Source organism: Pieris napi, chromosome 2 (genome assembly GCF_905475465.1).
Source record: "Pieris napi chromosome 2, ilPieNapi1.2, whole genome shotgun sequence".
In the NCBI taxonomy this organism is placed as follows: Eukaryota; Metazoa; Arthropoda; class Insecta; order Lepidoptera; family Pieridae; genus Pieris; species Pieris napi.
Window position 1 is genome coordinate 478,126 of NC_062235.1, and position 16,377 is coordinate 494,502.

Below are 16,377 nucleotides of genomic sequence, written 5' to 3' on the forward strand. Positions count from 1 at the left end.
TCGATTCACAGAATAACCAAAGACACGGTTTTGGTGACTACGTATTTTTTTCGTACGAAAGAAGTAGAAGAGAAAATACTGATTGGTCCAAAAAAAACGTATTGATTTGCCCTTAAGAAGCCTTTTTAACCCTACTTGTTAATACTAATACACTAATACTACGTTAATACTAATACTAATACAAATAATAGTATTACGATAGAGCTCAAGTGCAATTTTTAAGTAAGAGTTAAAACAAATTTGATTTGACATACGAAAGTTTTAGTTCGTGCTTAACCTTGATTCTGAGCTTTAAAGTACAAAGTTTAATAAACCTTCAGAATTATTATTTGTCATATATATTATTGTTCATAAAAAAACACATATTTTATGAACCTTAAAAAAAAACAAATGGCTTTTCAACAGAATTCGAACATATCTTTACAATATACGTGAGAAATCCTGGACATTCTTGCGGCTTCGCCTGAAGGTAAATTTCTTTGATATTCTAAGGGAATATGTATTTGTTATTAAAATTCCTCTCCGACAAATATCTTACTTTAAAGTCTTTTTGCATTAAGAAAGTATTATAATTCTTCTCTATTCTTAACTTACCTTACCTAAAGTAAGGAAAAACCAATTATGTTGCTTAGGTGTCATTAGTTTTCAAAGTTTTGCGATATAAATAAATTATACATAAGATATTATCCATCGTTTATACGGGAAATTAAAAAAAATCAGTGGCGCTACAACCGTTTTAGGTCTGGGCCTCAGATTTCTGTATCTATTTCATCATAGTTTGTCAATCTAATAGGCAAGTAGGTTGGTTTTTGTTAGGTAAGGTCGACTTTTTGGGTTTAGACCCAAGCCGGTTTACTCGCGATGTTTTCCTTCACCGTTCGAGCGAATGTTAAATGCGCACATAGAAAGAAAGTCCGTTGGTGCACGGCTGGGATCGAACCTACGACCTCAGGGATGAGATTCGTATGCTGAAGCCACTAGACCAACACTGCACATTACACAGGAATATTACGGGGAAAAAAGACTATTAGCGAATACTACATTTAAATAAAACATTTTCTTTAATAACTCTCCCTAACCAGGCTGTTGTAAGCCATTATGTAAGTAATGCAATAAATTTCGCTTCAATAATAATCATAGAATTTGTATTTAAAAAGGAAAAGTAAATATATACGAACTGCCTGAAGCAGTAGTTGAGATAGGTACTTTTCCGTCCACGTATCCGGTCAATTAATACAACCCATTTCACGTGCTCATGTGGTTATTTTCGCAATATATACCTAAATACTAATTAATCCCATCTGAATACGTTAGTATGTTTCTACTTAGGCAAATATTTACAGATAAATAGAAACACAGACTTCTGATAACCAATAAGATCTAATAAATAATAAAAATAAATAAATTTAATTTTCTCACATATAACATTTGAAACAATCGGTGCGATTACAATTAAGAAGGTATTGGGAGACTGGTTTCCAAGTTAGGTAAGAACCTGTGATATGTATAACCAGGCTTCCATTCCACAGCAAAGTCATACTGAGTCATAAACAGTAAATACATGAGTAGGCAAACAGATTTAAAGTTAAAAAAAAAACAAAATAGTTAACTAGATTACTACAAAAAATATGGTAAGAGTACATGGATATCGAAAGCAGGTAAGTAAAGTTACTATGTATTAATATAACTATAGATTTGAGGCCCAATTAAAAAATTGAATTTTAGACTTAAACTTTGCAATTATTATGTTTTATTCATTCTTAATTATTAAGTGTATTTAATTCGTGTTTTTGAGTAATAGAAGTTGCAGTTTCATAAGTTTCTAGAGCAAGATGTCATTAAAACATCAATATTATTTATAGAGTGTTTAATTAACCACGCCCTCGGTTATTATCATTATCTCGGTGTTGCAAAATAGTCGTTATCGAATCGTTAATAGCGGCTAGGTCAAAGGCTTACGGAATATTATTCTATTATATTTTTCCGTATCCTTTAGGTTATGAAATTTCTCTGTAATTATATAAACAGAAATAATAAATCACAATTTCATGAAAGTTATTTTTTGGGAGGTAAATTTTTGAACTTTTTGAATTATATTATAACTCTAACAACCTACCGTATTGAAATCAAGAACTTATTACCACACAAAAATATACCTTATAAGTTATAACATAAGATTCCTCTCATAAGTGGCATGTAAGCACTCAATTATTTTTACCTTAGATAACCACCAGACGTAATAATCCGTAAAAACGTGACTTAAATATTATGTAATATCAGTTTTAAGCAAATAAAGTCCCTTTTCAGGAAAGGGGAGTTAAGATACTCCCCTGCTGCCTAGCTTATCGGCAACAGATCTGCCCGATGGCGTGCCTGATAAGCATAGTAAGTCTATCCTATAAATGAAATTAATAATAATAATAAAAGGGACTCCTTTTAATTATATATTCTAGTTCTGTTATTTTTATTATATCTATGGTATCGTGGTTACAACTTATCTTTCAATCTAAACATTTAAAAATAATAATAATAAATCCACTTTAATTCCATACTGTTAAACAAAATTTTATATCAAATTGGTGTTAGTTTTGTTATTATACTTTTAGTCTACGTTAGTTATTGTTATTTCCGTTTCTTTGGGTTCTGCAGTATGGACCCCTTTTGTGTAAAGGCCTCTTCCTGAACTTTCCATATGGATCTGTTGTTTGCTTCCTCAATCCAATTCTCCCCAGAAACCTTAACTAAGCCATCAGCCCATCGCTTTTGTGGTCTTCCCACGTTTATTTTTCCCGGAGGTCCCCTCCAGCAGGTGGCTTCGGCGCACCTTGCACTTGTTAATATTACTAGTAATAATAAACTACATATTCATTCAATTTAGTAACAACACATCTAAATATATAAAACAAAGTCGTGTAAGTTACACCACTTATAACTCAAGATCGGCTGGACCGATGTTAGTTATCTCTTTTTTGGTAGATTCTTCTACACGATATTATTAGACTGTTAGGCGGAACGAAGTTCGCCGGGTCCGCTAGTAATATCATAAACGAATCGAATTTGTTAACAACAACGTCTTCATAACTCTTATTGAACCTTAAAAACGAAACCACGTCCACGTTACTGGATTCTATTTCGCGTAAGAAAATATCACGACTAGAAACACCAAAGTATCATATATGTCCAACACACAAATACACAGTATTGAGTATAAACAATATTTTTAACCTTCATAATCATAATAATATTTAAAAACTATTAAATAGAAAATTAAAACAAATGTTTAGTTTAGTCCCTGTGGCAGTAGGTATACTTTTAACGCTGGCAGCGTTTCCTCGCTGTATACTTATTTGTTGAGTGAGGAAAGCACCAGCTCTGGGGTCACCGGTACTATCTACCAGGCGCCAACTTAAATCTTTAATTAGCGCCTGTACACTTGTATCCAAGAGTTTCTACTCCAAACGGAACAAAGTTGGAGTAAAGACTCTTGTATTTGAGCCGTTTATTGAATAAAGTTCCAAACTTTCAATCTCTTCGCATTTGTAATATAAATAGTATTTTTTATGATTTTATGTCAATGAATTTCACCGAGTGTCATCATGCGGTATGAATAATATATTATATTCATGATACGCAAATCGCAAACATCACTTCTTTATTCAGTGTGAATGTTCGGGTTATTTATTCTTTCGATAAAAGTGTCACTGAACATGCCCTTGGTTGGATAGGTAGTGCGCAAATTTATCGCCGCACTTGCCATTGCATTTCTAACTTAGTACAAATTCCTTTGTATGATACTTTAAGCTTTTTCTATTTGTGCCAAGAGTAAAGCTAAGATTTGCTAGGCCGTGACATAACTATCTCATCAGTCATCGAAACAGTAATCAAAAAAATAAAAAAGAATGAAAGATAACTAACGGTTTTTTTAAAGAACAAGGTACGATTTAATTCTGTAATGCCTGTGTGCTGTGGTTGTTATTGGCCCTGGCTCAGCATTATGCTGAGGAACTGACTTTCAATATTAATATTATTGACAAATGAGCATATTCTACCAATCTTTTTTAAAAACAGGACCAACGGACAGGCTCACCTGATGTCAATCCTGATGTCCTGTGCAAATTGGTGATGTTTTTGAACTCTGTTTTGATATTGTATACTTGGTTAAAATATAAAACTTACTTTTTCTTTGAATTTATTTTTTATAGAAAACGCTTAATTCAAAAAGTATACCAAGTAGAGGCACTAGATTTTTTTTTGAATTCGTTTAGTATGTGGGGTACTCACACATATTATTCCTTATTGTATTTATTGTATAACTGCATATTGCGTATTTTATGTAAAGTAAGATTGCCTGTTGGACAGGATTATAATTTGTGACTATATTTAGGAATGGTTGTAAAATAAATGCGATTAAATAATAATATATAAAGGGAAGACAGGCCTTGATTTTCTTCATCAATGAATCGAATACAAGATTATTATCTTCTTTAATCTTAGAATGAAAAGTGTCATTGGTCAAGCGGAAAATGGAAAAAGTAGTCTTTTGATTTAGAATTCGTGTCGCTGAACAGACCCTCAAAGCACCTCACGCTGAGGAAGATTAATAACACTAAGATATAAATAGTATGGCGTGTTGTTTAATGGTAACTGAATTATATAGTTCTATACGATTTTGTTAAAATCAAGTCAATTCTTTACATATAGGTTCGAATTCCAGTAATAGTTTCCCTATAGACAAGAAGGTTATCAGTTCTCTGTGACTTCCAACCTGGAAATAGCTGTGTCGCTTGAAAAGGCTATGAATCCATTAGTAATTACGGTATGTACACAGTGTGATGATTGTTTCTCATAATCAATCTTAGAAATGTCCGTATTTTATTATAAGGTAAGAAGACATGGAAATCTTAACCTTCTTTTTGTAATCAAAGCAAGCAACTTCTCAAATAATACTTATTAGCAAGTGTTGATCGACGTCGAGACCACCCGTCTAAACAGTGCCTTATTCGAGCTTTCAATCTTCAAAGAACAAGAGATAATTACAAAATGTAGATCATTTTGAATAATAACAAGAAAATAGCGGTATAGCGAAAGTTGAAATACCGCAGATGTTTTTGTGTCATGTCATGTCTTAAATGAAATGAAAGAAGTTTGGTGAGTGTATTAACATGTCTAAGCTTAAGAGCAGTGTTGGCCTTGTGGCTTCAGCGTGCGACTCTCATCCCTGAGGTCGTAGGTTCGATCCCCGGCTCTGCACCACTGGATTTCCATTCTATGGGCGCATTTAACTTTCTCTCGAACGGCGAAGGTAAACATCGTGATGAAACCGGCTTGCCTGACACCCAAAAAGGCGACGGCGCGGCGTGTGTAGGCACTGGAGGCTGATCACCTACTATTCTATTAGATTGACAAATTATTATGAAACGTATACATAAATCTGAGGGCCAGACCTGAAAAGGTTATAGCTCCAATAATTAATTTTTATGCTTAAAACTATAGCAACACTCTTTAATTAGTCAGGCGTAAACTAGTAGACGCGAATAACAGATACTCCAAGTGATACTTGATCCGCGACTTGGGTCAATAAAAGATTTATTTCTGGCTTTAAAAGTTTCGAAGTACCATATAAAAAAATCTCCATAAATAGGTTGTTTAACCGTAAGAGACTCGCAAACAAACAAACATTTACTCGGTCTTGGCTGCAGATTTCTATATTTGTTTCTTTGTTAGGCAAGTAGGTGAGTAAGTTAACAATATTTCACAATTATATAATATATAAAAGATGTACTTAAGAGTTATTTAACGCTAAGCAAATAAATAATTTTGTAAAGTGACACCGATTTTCTATGGGTTTAACTTAGGTAAAAGTGAAATCCCAGTAATTCCATTAAACCTTTCGTCATTTGTAAGGTTATATCGTTGTTTATTGAAGAACTTATTGGACATTATTGCTACTGGTGTATTAACCCTTCCAAATAGAAATTAAAACTTACGGGGGAAGGGATGTTGGTCTTGTGTAGGCTATAAGGTAGATATACCTATGTATTCCCTACACACACACAGCTTACGCTCAGTTAAGAGTCGTTTATTAAGTATTTTGTTAGATTAAAAGTAATGTTTAAAAGATTAGTTCCTGCATTACCGATTTTACATTAAATGATTCGTTAACTAATCAAGCATTTAGAGCAGTATTGGCCTAGTGGCTTCAGCGTGCGACTCTCATCCCTGAGGTCGTAGGTTCGATCCTTGGCTGTGCACCAATGGACTTTCTTTCTATGTGCGCATTTAACATACGCACGAACGGTGAAGGAAAACATCGTGAGGAAACCCGCATACCTTAGACACAAAAAAGTCGACGGCGTGCGTCAGGCACAGGAGGCTGATAACCTACTTGACTATTAGATTAACAAATGACCATGAAACAGATACAGAAATCTGAGGCCTAGACCTTAAATGGTTGTAGCGCCACTGATTTATTTTTAAATAAATCATTTAATTTGGTAGCAATTGCAGAACGGTTCCTGAATTATAATGATAAAAATAAATAAATTAAATTATAAAATAGTAAACAAAAATCATATAATATTTGCCAAACCGCATATCGCGCTACTTGCCTCTTTATATACCTTCTCATACATCTACTCGTAATACAACGGAATAATAATGTAATTGTCTTGTCAAAAAGTTTTAAACAGAATATTACTGGCTGTCAATATTTTCTGAAAATTTACTTATCACGGCGTACCTTGTGCTGACGCTACTTGACAGTCGGTACAAACTTTTTAATGTATTCTCAACACGCTTAAACAAGGAAACTTTTCAAATAAATCTGATTCTGAAAGATTCCTTTGATAGAATTTTATAACCTTTTAAAATTGAAAGGATTTTAAACAACTTTGCCGTAACAGAGTTCGAGTACCAATTACTTCGCAACATTTTAACGATTCATTTTTATTGAAACGAATTAGAATTTAGAAGAGATTTTCACAAGTTTAAGTAAAACCTAAATAAAGAAAATCACATTTCTTGGTCGTTAAAAATTTACAGATAAATTGACAATTTAATAAGTAACTTTATATAGAACAGTGGCAAACGGGTAGTAAGCTCACCTAATGTTAAGTGATACCGCTGCCCATGGACACTCTCAATGCCAAGGGGCGAGTGCGTTGCCGGTCTTTTAAGAATTGGTAAGCTCTTTTCTTGAAGGACCTTATGTCGAATTTCCTATGTCCGGAAATACTTCAGTAAGCAGCTGGTTCCACATAGTGGTGGTGCGCGATAAAAACTGCCTTAAAAACGCTCAGTTGTGGAAAGACGGATGTCGAGGTGATACGGGTGGAATTTCTTTGTACCTTTAGACTTGAATAAGATCGTCTGGCTTTTAACTTAACCATATTTTAATAATCTATTCAACATAATAAGATTTATTTTATAAGTAAAATAAAATAAATCTTATTATCTTATTTAGGCTAGCTCAGGACCACCTTTCTTTGGTAATAAAACCTACTTAATTAAATCAATCAAACAGAGCCGACTTGCAGGCGAAGTATGTCTACAAACCATATTCTGTTTAAAATAATAATAATAATTTATTGCAAGAATATGGTACAAAAATGTGTAAGGTGGTACAATCGTAAGTTCGCATATTCTGCCACACACAATGCCACGCGCAAATTTGTCTTTAAAGGAGTTTTACATTTTATTAGGCAGTTCTTATATTATTTGTATCGTACATATCATATCATACGTTATTACATATACATTTTTTCCAAAAGTAATACATCAAGTCGATTTTTAAAGACTCTAGTCGGAAGATCTTCTAATTATTTTGGTAAATAATTGTATACCTTAATGGCCATACAAAAGGTGTTTTTCCTAAACAGTTCCAGATTGATTTCTGGACTATAGACATATTATTCTGAATAGATTACATAGAGTCTTATATACAAAAGGTGATAAAAGCTGTTTGCTTGTTACAGATACATCCACATGCATCCGATCTCAAAAATGATTTGCACTTACAACTTCAGATCGTGTCAAAGATAATCATGGATATAGACGAGAAGGTATCAGGTCCTGGCGGTGCGTCTCAGAAGAACTGGACGCACCTCAACACCAGCGATGAGTTGCCCTTAGACATGCGTTTCAATCATGGCCATATGGTCTCTATTACCGTATACAGTGTGCTGATGATGGTATCAGCAACTGGCAACTTGACAGTGTTGTCGCAGCTTGTTAAGAGAAGAAGAGCTGGTAGAGCCAGCAGGCTGGATGTCCTGCTGATGCATTTGGCTGTTGCCGACCTTATGGTAGGTTTCAATCGATTATGTTTAAATTTAAATATACATACTAGTTATATAATACATCTTAAAAAAAAATAGTTTCCGACCGTCTATTTGGCTTTAATATAAAACGAGGACTAACTTTGATTATGGTTATTATTTTTACTTGGTTTAATAATAAGGCTGTCTCTGTCAAATATATATCCATAATCACGAAATATTACATCTATCAGCTTAATTTTCTTGACCCAATCAAAAAGTTTTATTTTCTATTAATTTATATAGTCAGTAACCCTAAACTGGACACCTGCAGGTAACATTCCTCATGATGCCACTGGAGATCGCGTGGGCTGGCACCGTGCAGTGGCTTGCTGGAGACATCATGTGCCGCTTCATGATGTTTACTAGAACATTTGGGCTGTACCTCTCCAGTTTCGTACTCATATGTATCGCTATTGATAGGTAAGACTAAACATTGTGTTTGCTTTACGCAACTATCATATAAATAGCGTTGGCCTAGTGGCTTGATCGTGCAATTCTCAACTCAATCCCAACTGTGTATCGATGGACTTTCTGTCTATGTGTGCATATAACACTAGCTAGGGTGAAGGAAAACATCGTGAGGAATCATGCTTTAGCCCCAAATAGTCGACGGCTTGTGTCAGGCACACAAGGTACCAATACAGTAGAACCTCGTTAAGTCGAACCTCGATAAGTCAAAAACCTCCAAATCTCGAAAAAATGTTTTGTTCCCTTCCCTTAAAACACCAAAACCTCCATTACTTGAAATCTTGACCCTCTGTTAATCGAAATAATCACCGAGTCCCTCCAAGCCATTTTGGTACATATTTTCACTCTATAACTCGAAAAATTAAATTTGACCTCTGTATCTCGAACATAGGAACGTTTTATTTAAAACCTTTACAACTTGATCATTTGGAATTTATTATCTCTATTGTTCGAACAAAAATAAGTTACCGACTTTAAGAACTTGCCGACAATGTGAGTACACTATTGTTTCTTAGAAAACATTTTAGGAGTATACAATAATAAATTTATGACTCATGGAAACACGTGTTTGCTTGCTTTGCAAAATTTATAAGAATAAACCTCAAACTCTTTATGTCGAATCAAAATCCGCCTAAGTCGAAATCCTCCATAAGTTGAAAACTCTATAACTCGAATTTTTTGGCGTCTCCCTTGATGTTCGACTTATAGAGGTTCTACTGTATTAGGAAAAATAAGTTATCACGAAACGGATATAGAAATCCGACGCCCAGACCTTAAAAGTTGTAGCGCCTTTAGTAATGTTTTCTGATTGATTTACTAAAGATATATTATGTTAACTTGGTGAGACAATTTACAGAAGTCTTATGTAACAAAAATATTTGTTAAAACGTGTATGTTTATATGTCGAATCGAAATAAAAGATGTTTTATTCATAGTGTATAATGTAATACGCAACTCCCTAAGTGGTCTGCAAGTGAGTCAGTACATATACAAAATATTATAATGGATCAATCCGTCATTCGAACAGGAGTTATAGTCGGGGTCAACACGAAAATATAAGTATGAATGATTGCGCCGAAATTTAGCCTCGCCATTTCAGCTGAGCAAAGTAAATACCAATTATCTTCATAAAAGCTTCCTTAGATAAAGAACAAATCTCTTACATTGAATTAACTCCAAGATGTATTATTTCTTTGTTCATTTTACTGTTTATTTTTAGAAATTATTTGAAGCATATATTCTGCATTTTTCTTTATATATGTATACAAAAAGAATCTCACTCACATCTTAGGGTAGAACTATCACCGCTCGAAGTCAGCCACTTCTCCCCAGAAGTACCTAATCGATTTTAAATTTATTTTAGTATAATATTTAGGTGTGGCAGAAAGCAGTAGCAGAAATGTTGTCATAAAGTTAATATCCTTAAATTGTATTATCTTGTCTTTTATAGATACTATGCCATACTGAAACCTCTGAATGTAACATGGGAAGCTCGGGTGCGTCGGGCGCTACTCATCGCCTGGGTATGCGCAGGATTAGCCAGCCTGCCACAAAGTTTTATATTCCATTTAGAGGAACATCCTGATGTCAAAGGGTAAGTTGTGCTGTTCACGACTATAATGTCCAGAGGCACCTTTTGGGCAAGATTGGTTGGATAAAACTTATATTGCAAAATCTCATTTAAAAGCACGCGGGATCATTAGGACTTTATAATTCTTAATAAATAGAAATCCACACATATTTATGATAATAAAATACATTTTAATTTGAAAAAATGGAGTACGAGCTGTTTAAATAATTAATAATTAATTTGACATTTGTATGCTTATTTTCATATGACTGATTCTCTGAATGTACCACTTTCTTTGCAAATAAACTATTAATTATTTGGTAATTGCTGCATTCTGAGTTTCATGCATACCTATTATCGTTTTGATTCATATATTAGTCTGGTAGACTAGAGTAATGAGTTATAGCATTAATTGATAGAGTAAGTAATATGTATTTTGTAATTTTCCAGGTATTACCAATGTGTGACATATGGATCTCTTCCAACAGAACGCCATGAGTTTGCCTACTTCCTTCTTAACATGGCACTCATGTATGTAGCTCCTCTGCTTTTTACTCTGTACTGCTCTTCAGCCGCCTTATTGGAGATCATTCGCAGGGCTAACACAGCTAATGGTAGGTAAATTGCGTAAATAAGACTTCTTTAACGAAACGCGGCGTTCACAGTAGACGTAAGGACGTATTGTAAAGCACTCAAAAGCTAAATTAATAATGTAATTTTCGTCCGTTTTTATTGAAGAAGTTTATAGAATTGTGTACTTAATGTTAAATAGTAATAGACAATATTATTTTAGCTACCTCGCGATACGCCTTTTGTGTACTAACAGGCGAACTCTAAGAAGTTTTTAAAAATTTACAGGTTATTAAGTCCTTTAACTCTGTCTACTGATAAAACTTAGGATAAAATTTTTTTTGCAACGCTTCCATAAATCAGGCAATAATACGCTGCCATTGAATTTCGTAGCCATACTAGCCGTTACATTAGTATAGTACATTTGACGAAAATAATTAAATTCCACTAAGCCAATTACAAAACACATTATTAGCTTTTCGTCCCTATGTTTTTTTTAATTTTTGAGGCTTTTGAAGAGCTTAATATATTTTATATTAGGAATATAGACCTAAATTTAGACCTTTATGAATAAAAAGGGTCATTAGCGAACAAAGAAGAAGCGAAAAGAAGCCATACCCATACTAAGCAGCAACTTCGTAAACCTCAAAGAACATCAATAAATCAATTTTTAGACAAGCGTCTGCTAACGATAATAACTAAATTGAATATAGGGACGTGCTCAGAATATATGTACACTTTTCTTTTCTATTTGTACCTTTTATACATTAGTTTACAATTTTTAATTTCCGTAGCATCGTGTCTTTGACAGTGCCAAAAAGTCAAATTTAATTGCATATAATCAAAAATATGTGTTAAGGGCTGGGAGAAGATAAAGCTACAGCGCCTTTTGCTTAATTGTAATTGGTCAATAATATCTCTTGTCCAATCACTCGTGACACGTTCAAACTTCCGTTTGATCAATCACAATCAAAGAAACGTGCCGTCTTTTGTTTTACGTTCCCGAAACACGTAGATGTATTAATATATTTTTGAAGTGAAAACTTCTTTAGCGGCGTTGTACACTTTTTTTGGAATGGTTAAAAAATGTTAAACTCGCGTCAGGACACGTGACCTGATCGAAAATTCGTAAGTGGGATGGAGAGTAGACAGCGGCGTTTTTAATGTAATATAACTTATCATGTTTGTGTACGATAGCGCAATAAATAAATATTGTATTGTGCCACATAAATGGTAGTACTTTTATACTGATCATTAAAGGAATTCGTGCAAAATTATTCCCTAACCATTCCAAAATATCAAAAATTCACAACGTTAATATTCAAGTTTTCACTTCTGCCGAAACTACCAGAGTGCAAGCCGTCATGTTTTTATATATCTCATTCTGATTGATTCTTAGCTGTTATTTCTTAATTTAAAATGTTTCAGATAAAATGCGACGCAGCGGTGTTGGCATTCTTGGAAGAGCCAGAGCGCGTACACTTAAGATGTCTGTTACAATCGTACTTGTATTCTTCACTTGTTGGTCGCCTTACTACTGCTATTGCTTGTGGTTGGTACTTTTAATCCACATCCACTTCTTTTTAAGGTTCATAGACAGAAGATTATTTAATTTTTCGTTCGTTTTTTCAGGTATTGGATAGATAAAGATATAGTAAACCACCTGGATCCAGCATTCCAGAAAGCCATGTGGTTATTTTCCTGTACAAATTCGTGCGCTAACCCTATTGTCTATGGTGTGTTTAACAGAAACCGCTGGACTTGGCGAAGCGGCCCTGTGAGTAACAATTCCTAATGCTATTTGCCTGTCCCTTTAGAGATATGTAGGTAAGAACCCGGCCTCTCTCCTTTAATTTATTGTGTCACAAATTCAGCCACTGAAGTGGTTAACAAATATCATCATTTTTTAACACAGACTTGAAATTTACACACACACATTCACATAAAATAATTGAGAAATTTTGTTATTTTCAGCATGCCCGTAATCGAGGAGGTTGCATGAGACGAGGTTCTAGATTCCCTCACGGTGACTCCATGGAAATATCTGCTGCTACCCTCGCCAGAGCCCGGTACTCACTACATAGCGATAGACATAGTCGGCGAGATTCCGCGCGGAGTTTTGTGATACCAAACGGCTCCCAGAAACATATAAATAACAATGACCAGATAAATGGTGTTGTTTAATGTTTAAACTATATACATAGTGTAAATATACCATTGAAAACTTATGGCGTCTTGTAAACGCAGAACGCATTCGTTTAAAATGTTACGTATTTTTTGTAATGAATTTCTGAATTGAACTTTGCTTTTCAGAAACAGTTTAAGTACACCCTGTGTCGTTCTCGGCAATTCAAATTCGAAATATTAGATGTTGGGGAGGTCGAGTATGAACTTTTAGTAGGAATAACCCTAAAAATGGCCAAATTATTTGCGGAGAACTTCATTACGAAACAAAGCAACCAATTAACGTGTACTAAGTAAGCATGCTTTAGTCAGTAATATAAAATATAAATTATTGTAAATAGATAGACTTTACACACTTCAAACATTAATGTAAATCAACACTATGATTTGAGAGCTTTAAAGTATATGTTGTGGAACAAGTCTCTGATAAATATATTGTAAGTTTCGTGTATATATGTTATACCAATGTGCCTTTTTAGTGAATTCAAAGGCCTCTATGTATATAAACGAATATTGAGAATAATGTAACAGATTCATTCCTGTTACTTTTTTTATTTACAGCCGTACTTAGCGTCATTAATTATGATTAAATCAGTTAAGTCGATATTGAACCAAGAGTTTCAATACCACAAGACAGGTTTCTTAGTAATTTAAACAGACTATATACAAAAATAATAATAAATTTTAATAATCACCATAGATACTAGAAGCTAGACATTTATTTATTTTATTTATTTATTCACACTTCGTTGCAATAACAATATAAATAAAAGTGTTCATTCATATATTCATAAAAATTATAAGGGATGAAACTGGCGGCCTTATCGCTAATAAGCGATTTCTTCCAGGCAACCCTAAGACATTTTTCACTATGATTAGCTTTGGTTTTAACTTTTGTAGCTGTACCTATAATTTTTAATCAGCCGATTTAAAGATAACTTATTTAAGCGCTAAGTACGGCTGACATGTTGAGTCTATGGTTTGTTGAATACATCTTATCTACACTAATTACAACTATTACTTAATACTCAATACATTCCTATAAAATGAGATATATTTTTATGTAACAGACTGACAAAGTTCCAAGAGAGTGGAAAGTGGTTATTAAGTATAACTGTTAGTCAAGTTTATTTAAGTTAAGTAACTATGTTATTATCGGCTGTGAGGCTATAAAAGTTATAAATCGTAAAAATATTTTACAGTTTAGTTTAAATAAAACTAACTTGAAAACTTGTTTTTATTTAAATCTACACATTTTAAATCCTTTGTGAATATGATATGAAATGTTTTTGGCTTAATTATTTTAAGTTAACACGTTCACTGCGGCAAGTAAAATAATAATGTTTCATCAGGTGCGGCGGCGGGCCAAAATGCGCCCCCAATGATATTTCCGCCGGTGCGTGGCAGGTCTTTCTAGACCCAACAGCACTAGGATAGATTAAATTGCTATAACTTTGTGGAAACATAATGTATACTTCTTTTATTTTTATTGTTAGAATGACCATGAACCCAACTTCCTTAGGTTTGATTCGCCCCGGGATCTGGCAAACAGGAAATGAGAAATAAAGCAGGAAAAGCGGCAGGCCGATATCGACCTGAACCGCACTAGAATATATTTTTAGTAGTGATGGGACAGAGAAATATCGAAAATAAAACAGAATTATCGTAAACTCAACTCAAACTCAAACTCAAAATATCTTTATTCAAGTGGGTAACCAAGTACACTTTTGAATCGTCAAGTTAAATTAATCGTAAATTTACATTTACTACTAAAGGAACTGAAAAAAATATTTATTTACTTATGTATGCCTGTCTTGGAAACAGAAATACTTTTTATATTTCTTAGTGGAAAATATTTCTTCACTGCTGTCACTATCACTGTCAATAACTGCAAGGCGAATTACTCTATTTTCCTAAATTTGTATTTTTCTTGTATTGCTTGCCATGGTTGATAATATCGAACGCTATGTTAGATCAGTTAGATAGCACAACACTAACTGGTCGGGCGCGCGCTCTGTGCGGTATCGGGTCGCCAGCTGCCTGTTGGGTGGGCGGGCTGAAATAGGCCCACTGCCGCACTCAGCGGATGCAAAGCAGCGTCAGTGCGTGGTAGGTCGATAAAAGCCTGCCGTTATGTTTTGATGGGGAAAACCTACAATTTTGACCGCAAGATGAAATATATATTTGTCCCTGTCGAATTTTTACAAACACCTGAGATAATCGTTACGCACCAGCGAGAGGGACATAGATTTCTTCGTCCGCACCAGCGGAAATACCGCGGCAGGCTGATATCGGCCTGTTACGCAGTGAACGTGTTAATGTAATTCATAAGACCATTGGTTACTTTTAGCGAATTATGTGTCTGCAGCATTTCTCCATTCCACTTCTTATGAAGTATTATTAACTACTAACATAAATTTAGAATTTGATAAGACACATCTAAAATGTATAAACCGGCCTGTTTGTGTGTGAGAAGTTTTATGCTTCATTGACCATATTTCTTTCGAAGCAAAGACCCTTCATGTGCGGTGAGAATTAAGACAAAGATATAAATATGTATTTATTTAATTGACCGTGGGTCTAGCCAAGAGGTCTGAACATAAAGACCCTGTTAACCTAAAAATAAAAGACTTAGAATTCATATAACTATTTATTAATAAACATTAACAATAAAACACCACATATTACATCAATATATCTGCATTCATGGCTCAACATTGATAATTTAACCAACATAATCGTGCTAAGCACAAATTACCGTGATGGTGAAGAAAATGAATCTCCAAAATGGACTAGATATATGTCAAAACATTATTGTATTTAAAATACATAAAACATTGATTTTGGCACATAATGAAACATCACACGTAGAGAACATAACACTTTTATACATTATGTTACGTATACAAATAAATATTTTCTACGGTAATTTGACAACTGACAATCATAATAGCCATAATAATTTCAATTTGAATAGGTATGTAACCTTCTTGGTGGGTTTGGAAAAAGTAAATTGTTGCGGGTTGTGTCGTTCGTTACATTTTATGATTTTACGATTATCTATTATATAAAAATAAGTCGGGTTTTCCTTCCTGACGCTATAACTCCAGAACGCACATACCGATTTCCACAATTTTGCATTCGTTGGAAAGGTCTCGGGCTCCGTTTATAGCATTCAGATTCAACAGAAAAACGGGATCACCAAACGAAATGTTACATAAAACGAAGCCATCTGGTGGCGAAACGGAGTTCGCCGAGTTTGCTAGT

General features: G+C 34.1%; 1 protein-coding gene across 2 annotated transcripts in view; it reads left to right on the top strand.

The window, feature by feature from the left end:
* Window positions 1–14,343, top strand: part of LOC125057246 (adipokinetic hormone/corazonin-related peptide receptor variant I) — a 44,756-nt gene extending 30,413 nt beyond the window's left edge. Inside the window, exons 2-9 of one of the 2 annotated variants that reach the window (XM_047660832.1) lie at window positions 7,974–8,303; window positions 8,590–8,738; window positions 10,237–10,380; window positions 10,807–10,970; window positions 12,355–12,478; window positions 12,559–12,703; window positions 12,901–13,131; window positions 13,240–14,343. In XM_047660832.1, coding sequence (XP_047516788.1) covers window positions 8,043–8,303; window positions 8,590–8,738; window positions 10,237–10,380; window positions 10,807–10,970; window positions 12,355–12,478; window positions 12,559–12,703; window positions 12,901–13,110 — 1,197 coding nt within the window. In that variant the 5' untranslated portion in view covers window positions 7,974–8,042 and the 3' untranslated portion in view covers window positions 13,111–13,131; window positions 13,240–14,343. Of the gene's footprint in view, window positions 1–7,973; window positions 8,304–8,589; window positions 8,739–10,236; window positions 10,381–10,806; window positions 10,971–12,354; window positions 12,479–12,558; window positions 12,704–12,900 lie in introns of both variants that reach the window. The other variant, XM_047660826.1, reaches the window with a different exon arrangement.
* Window positions 14,344–16,377: the final 2,034 nt, after the last annotated feature.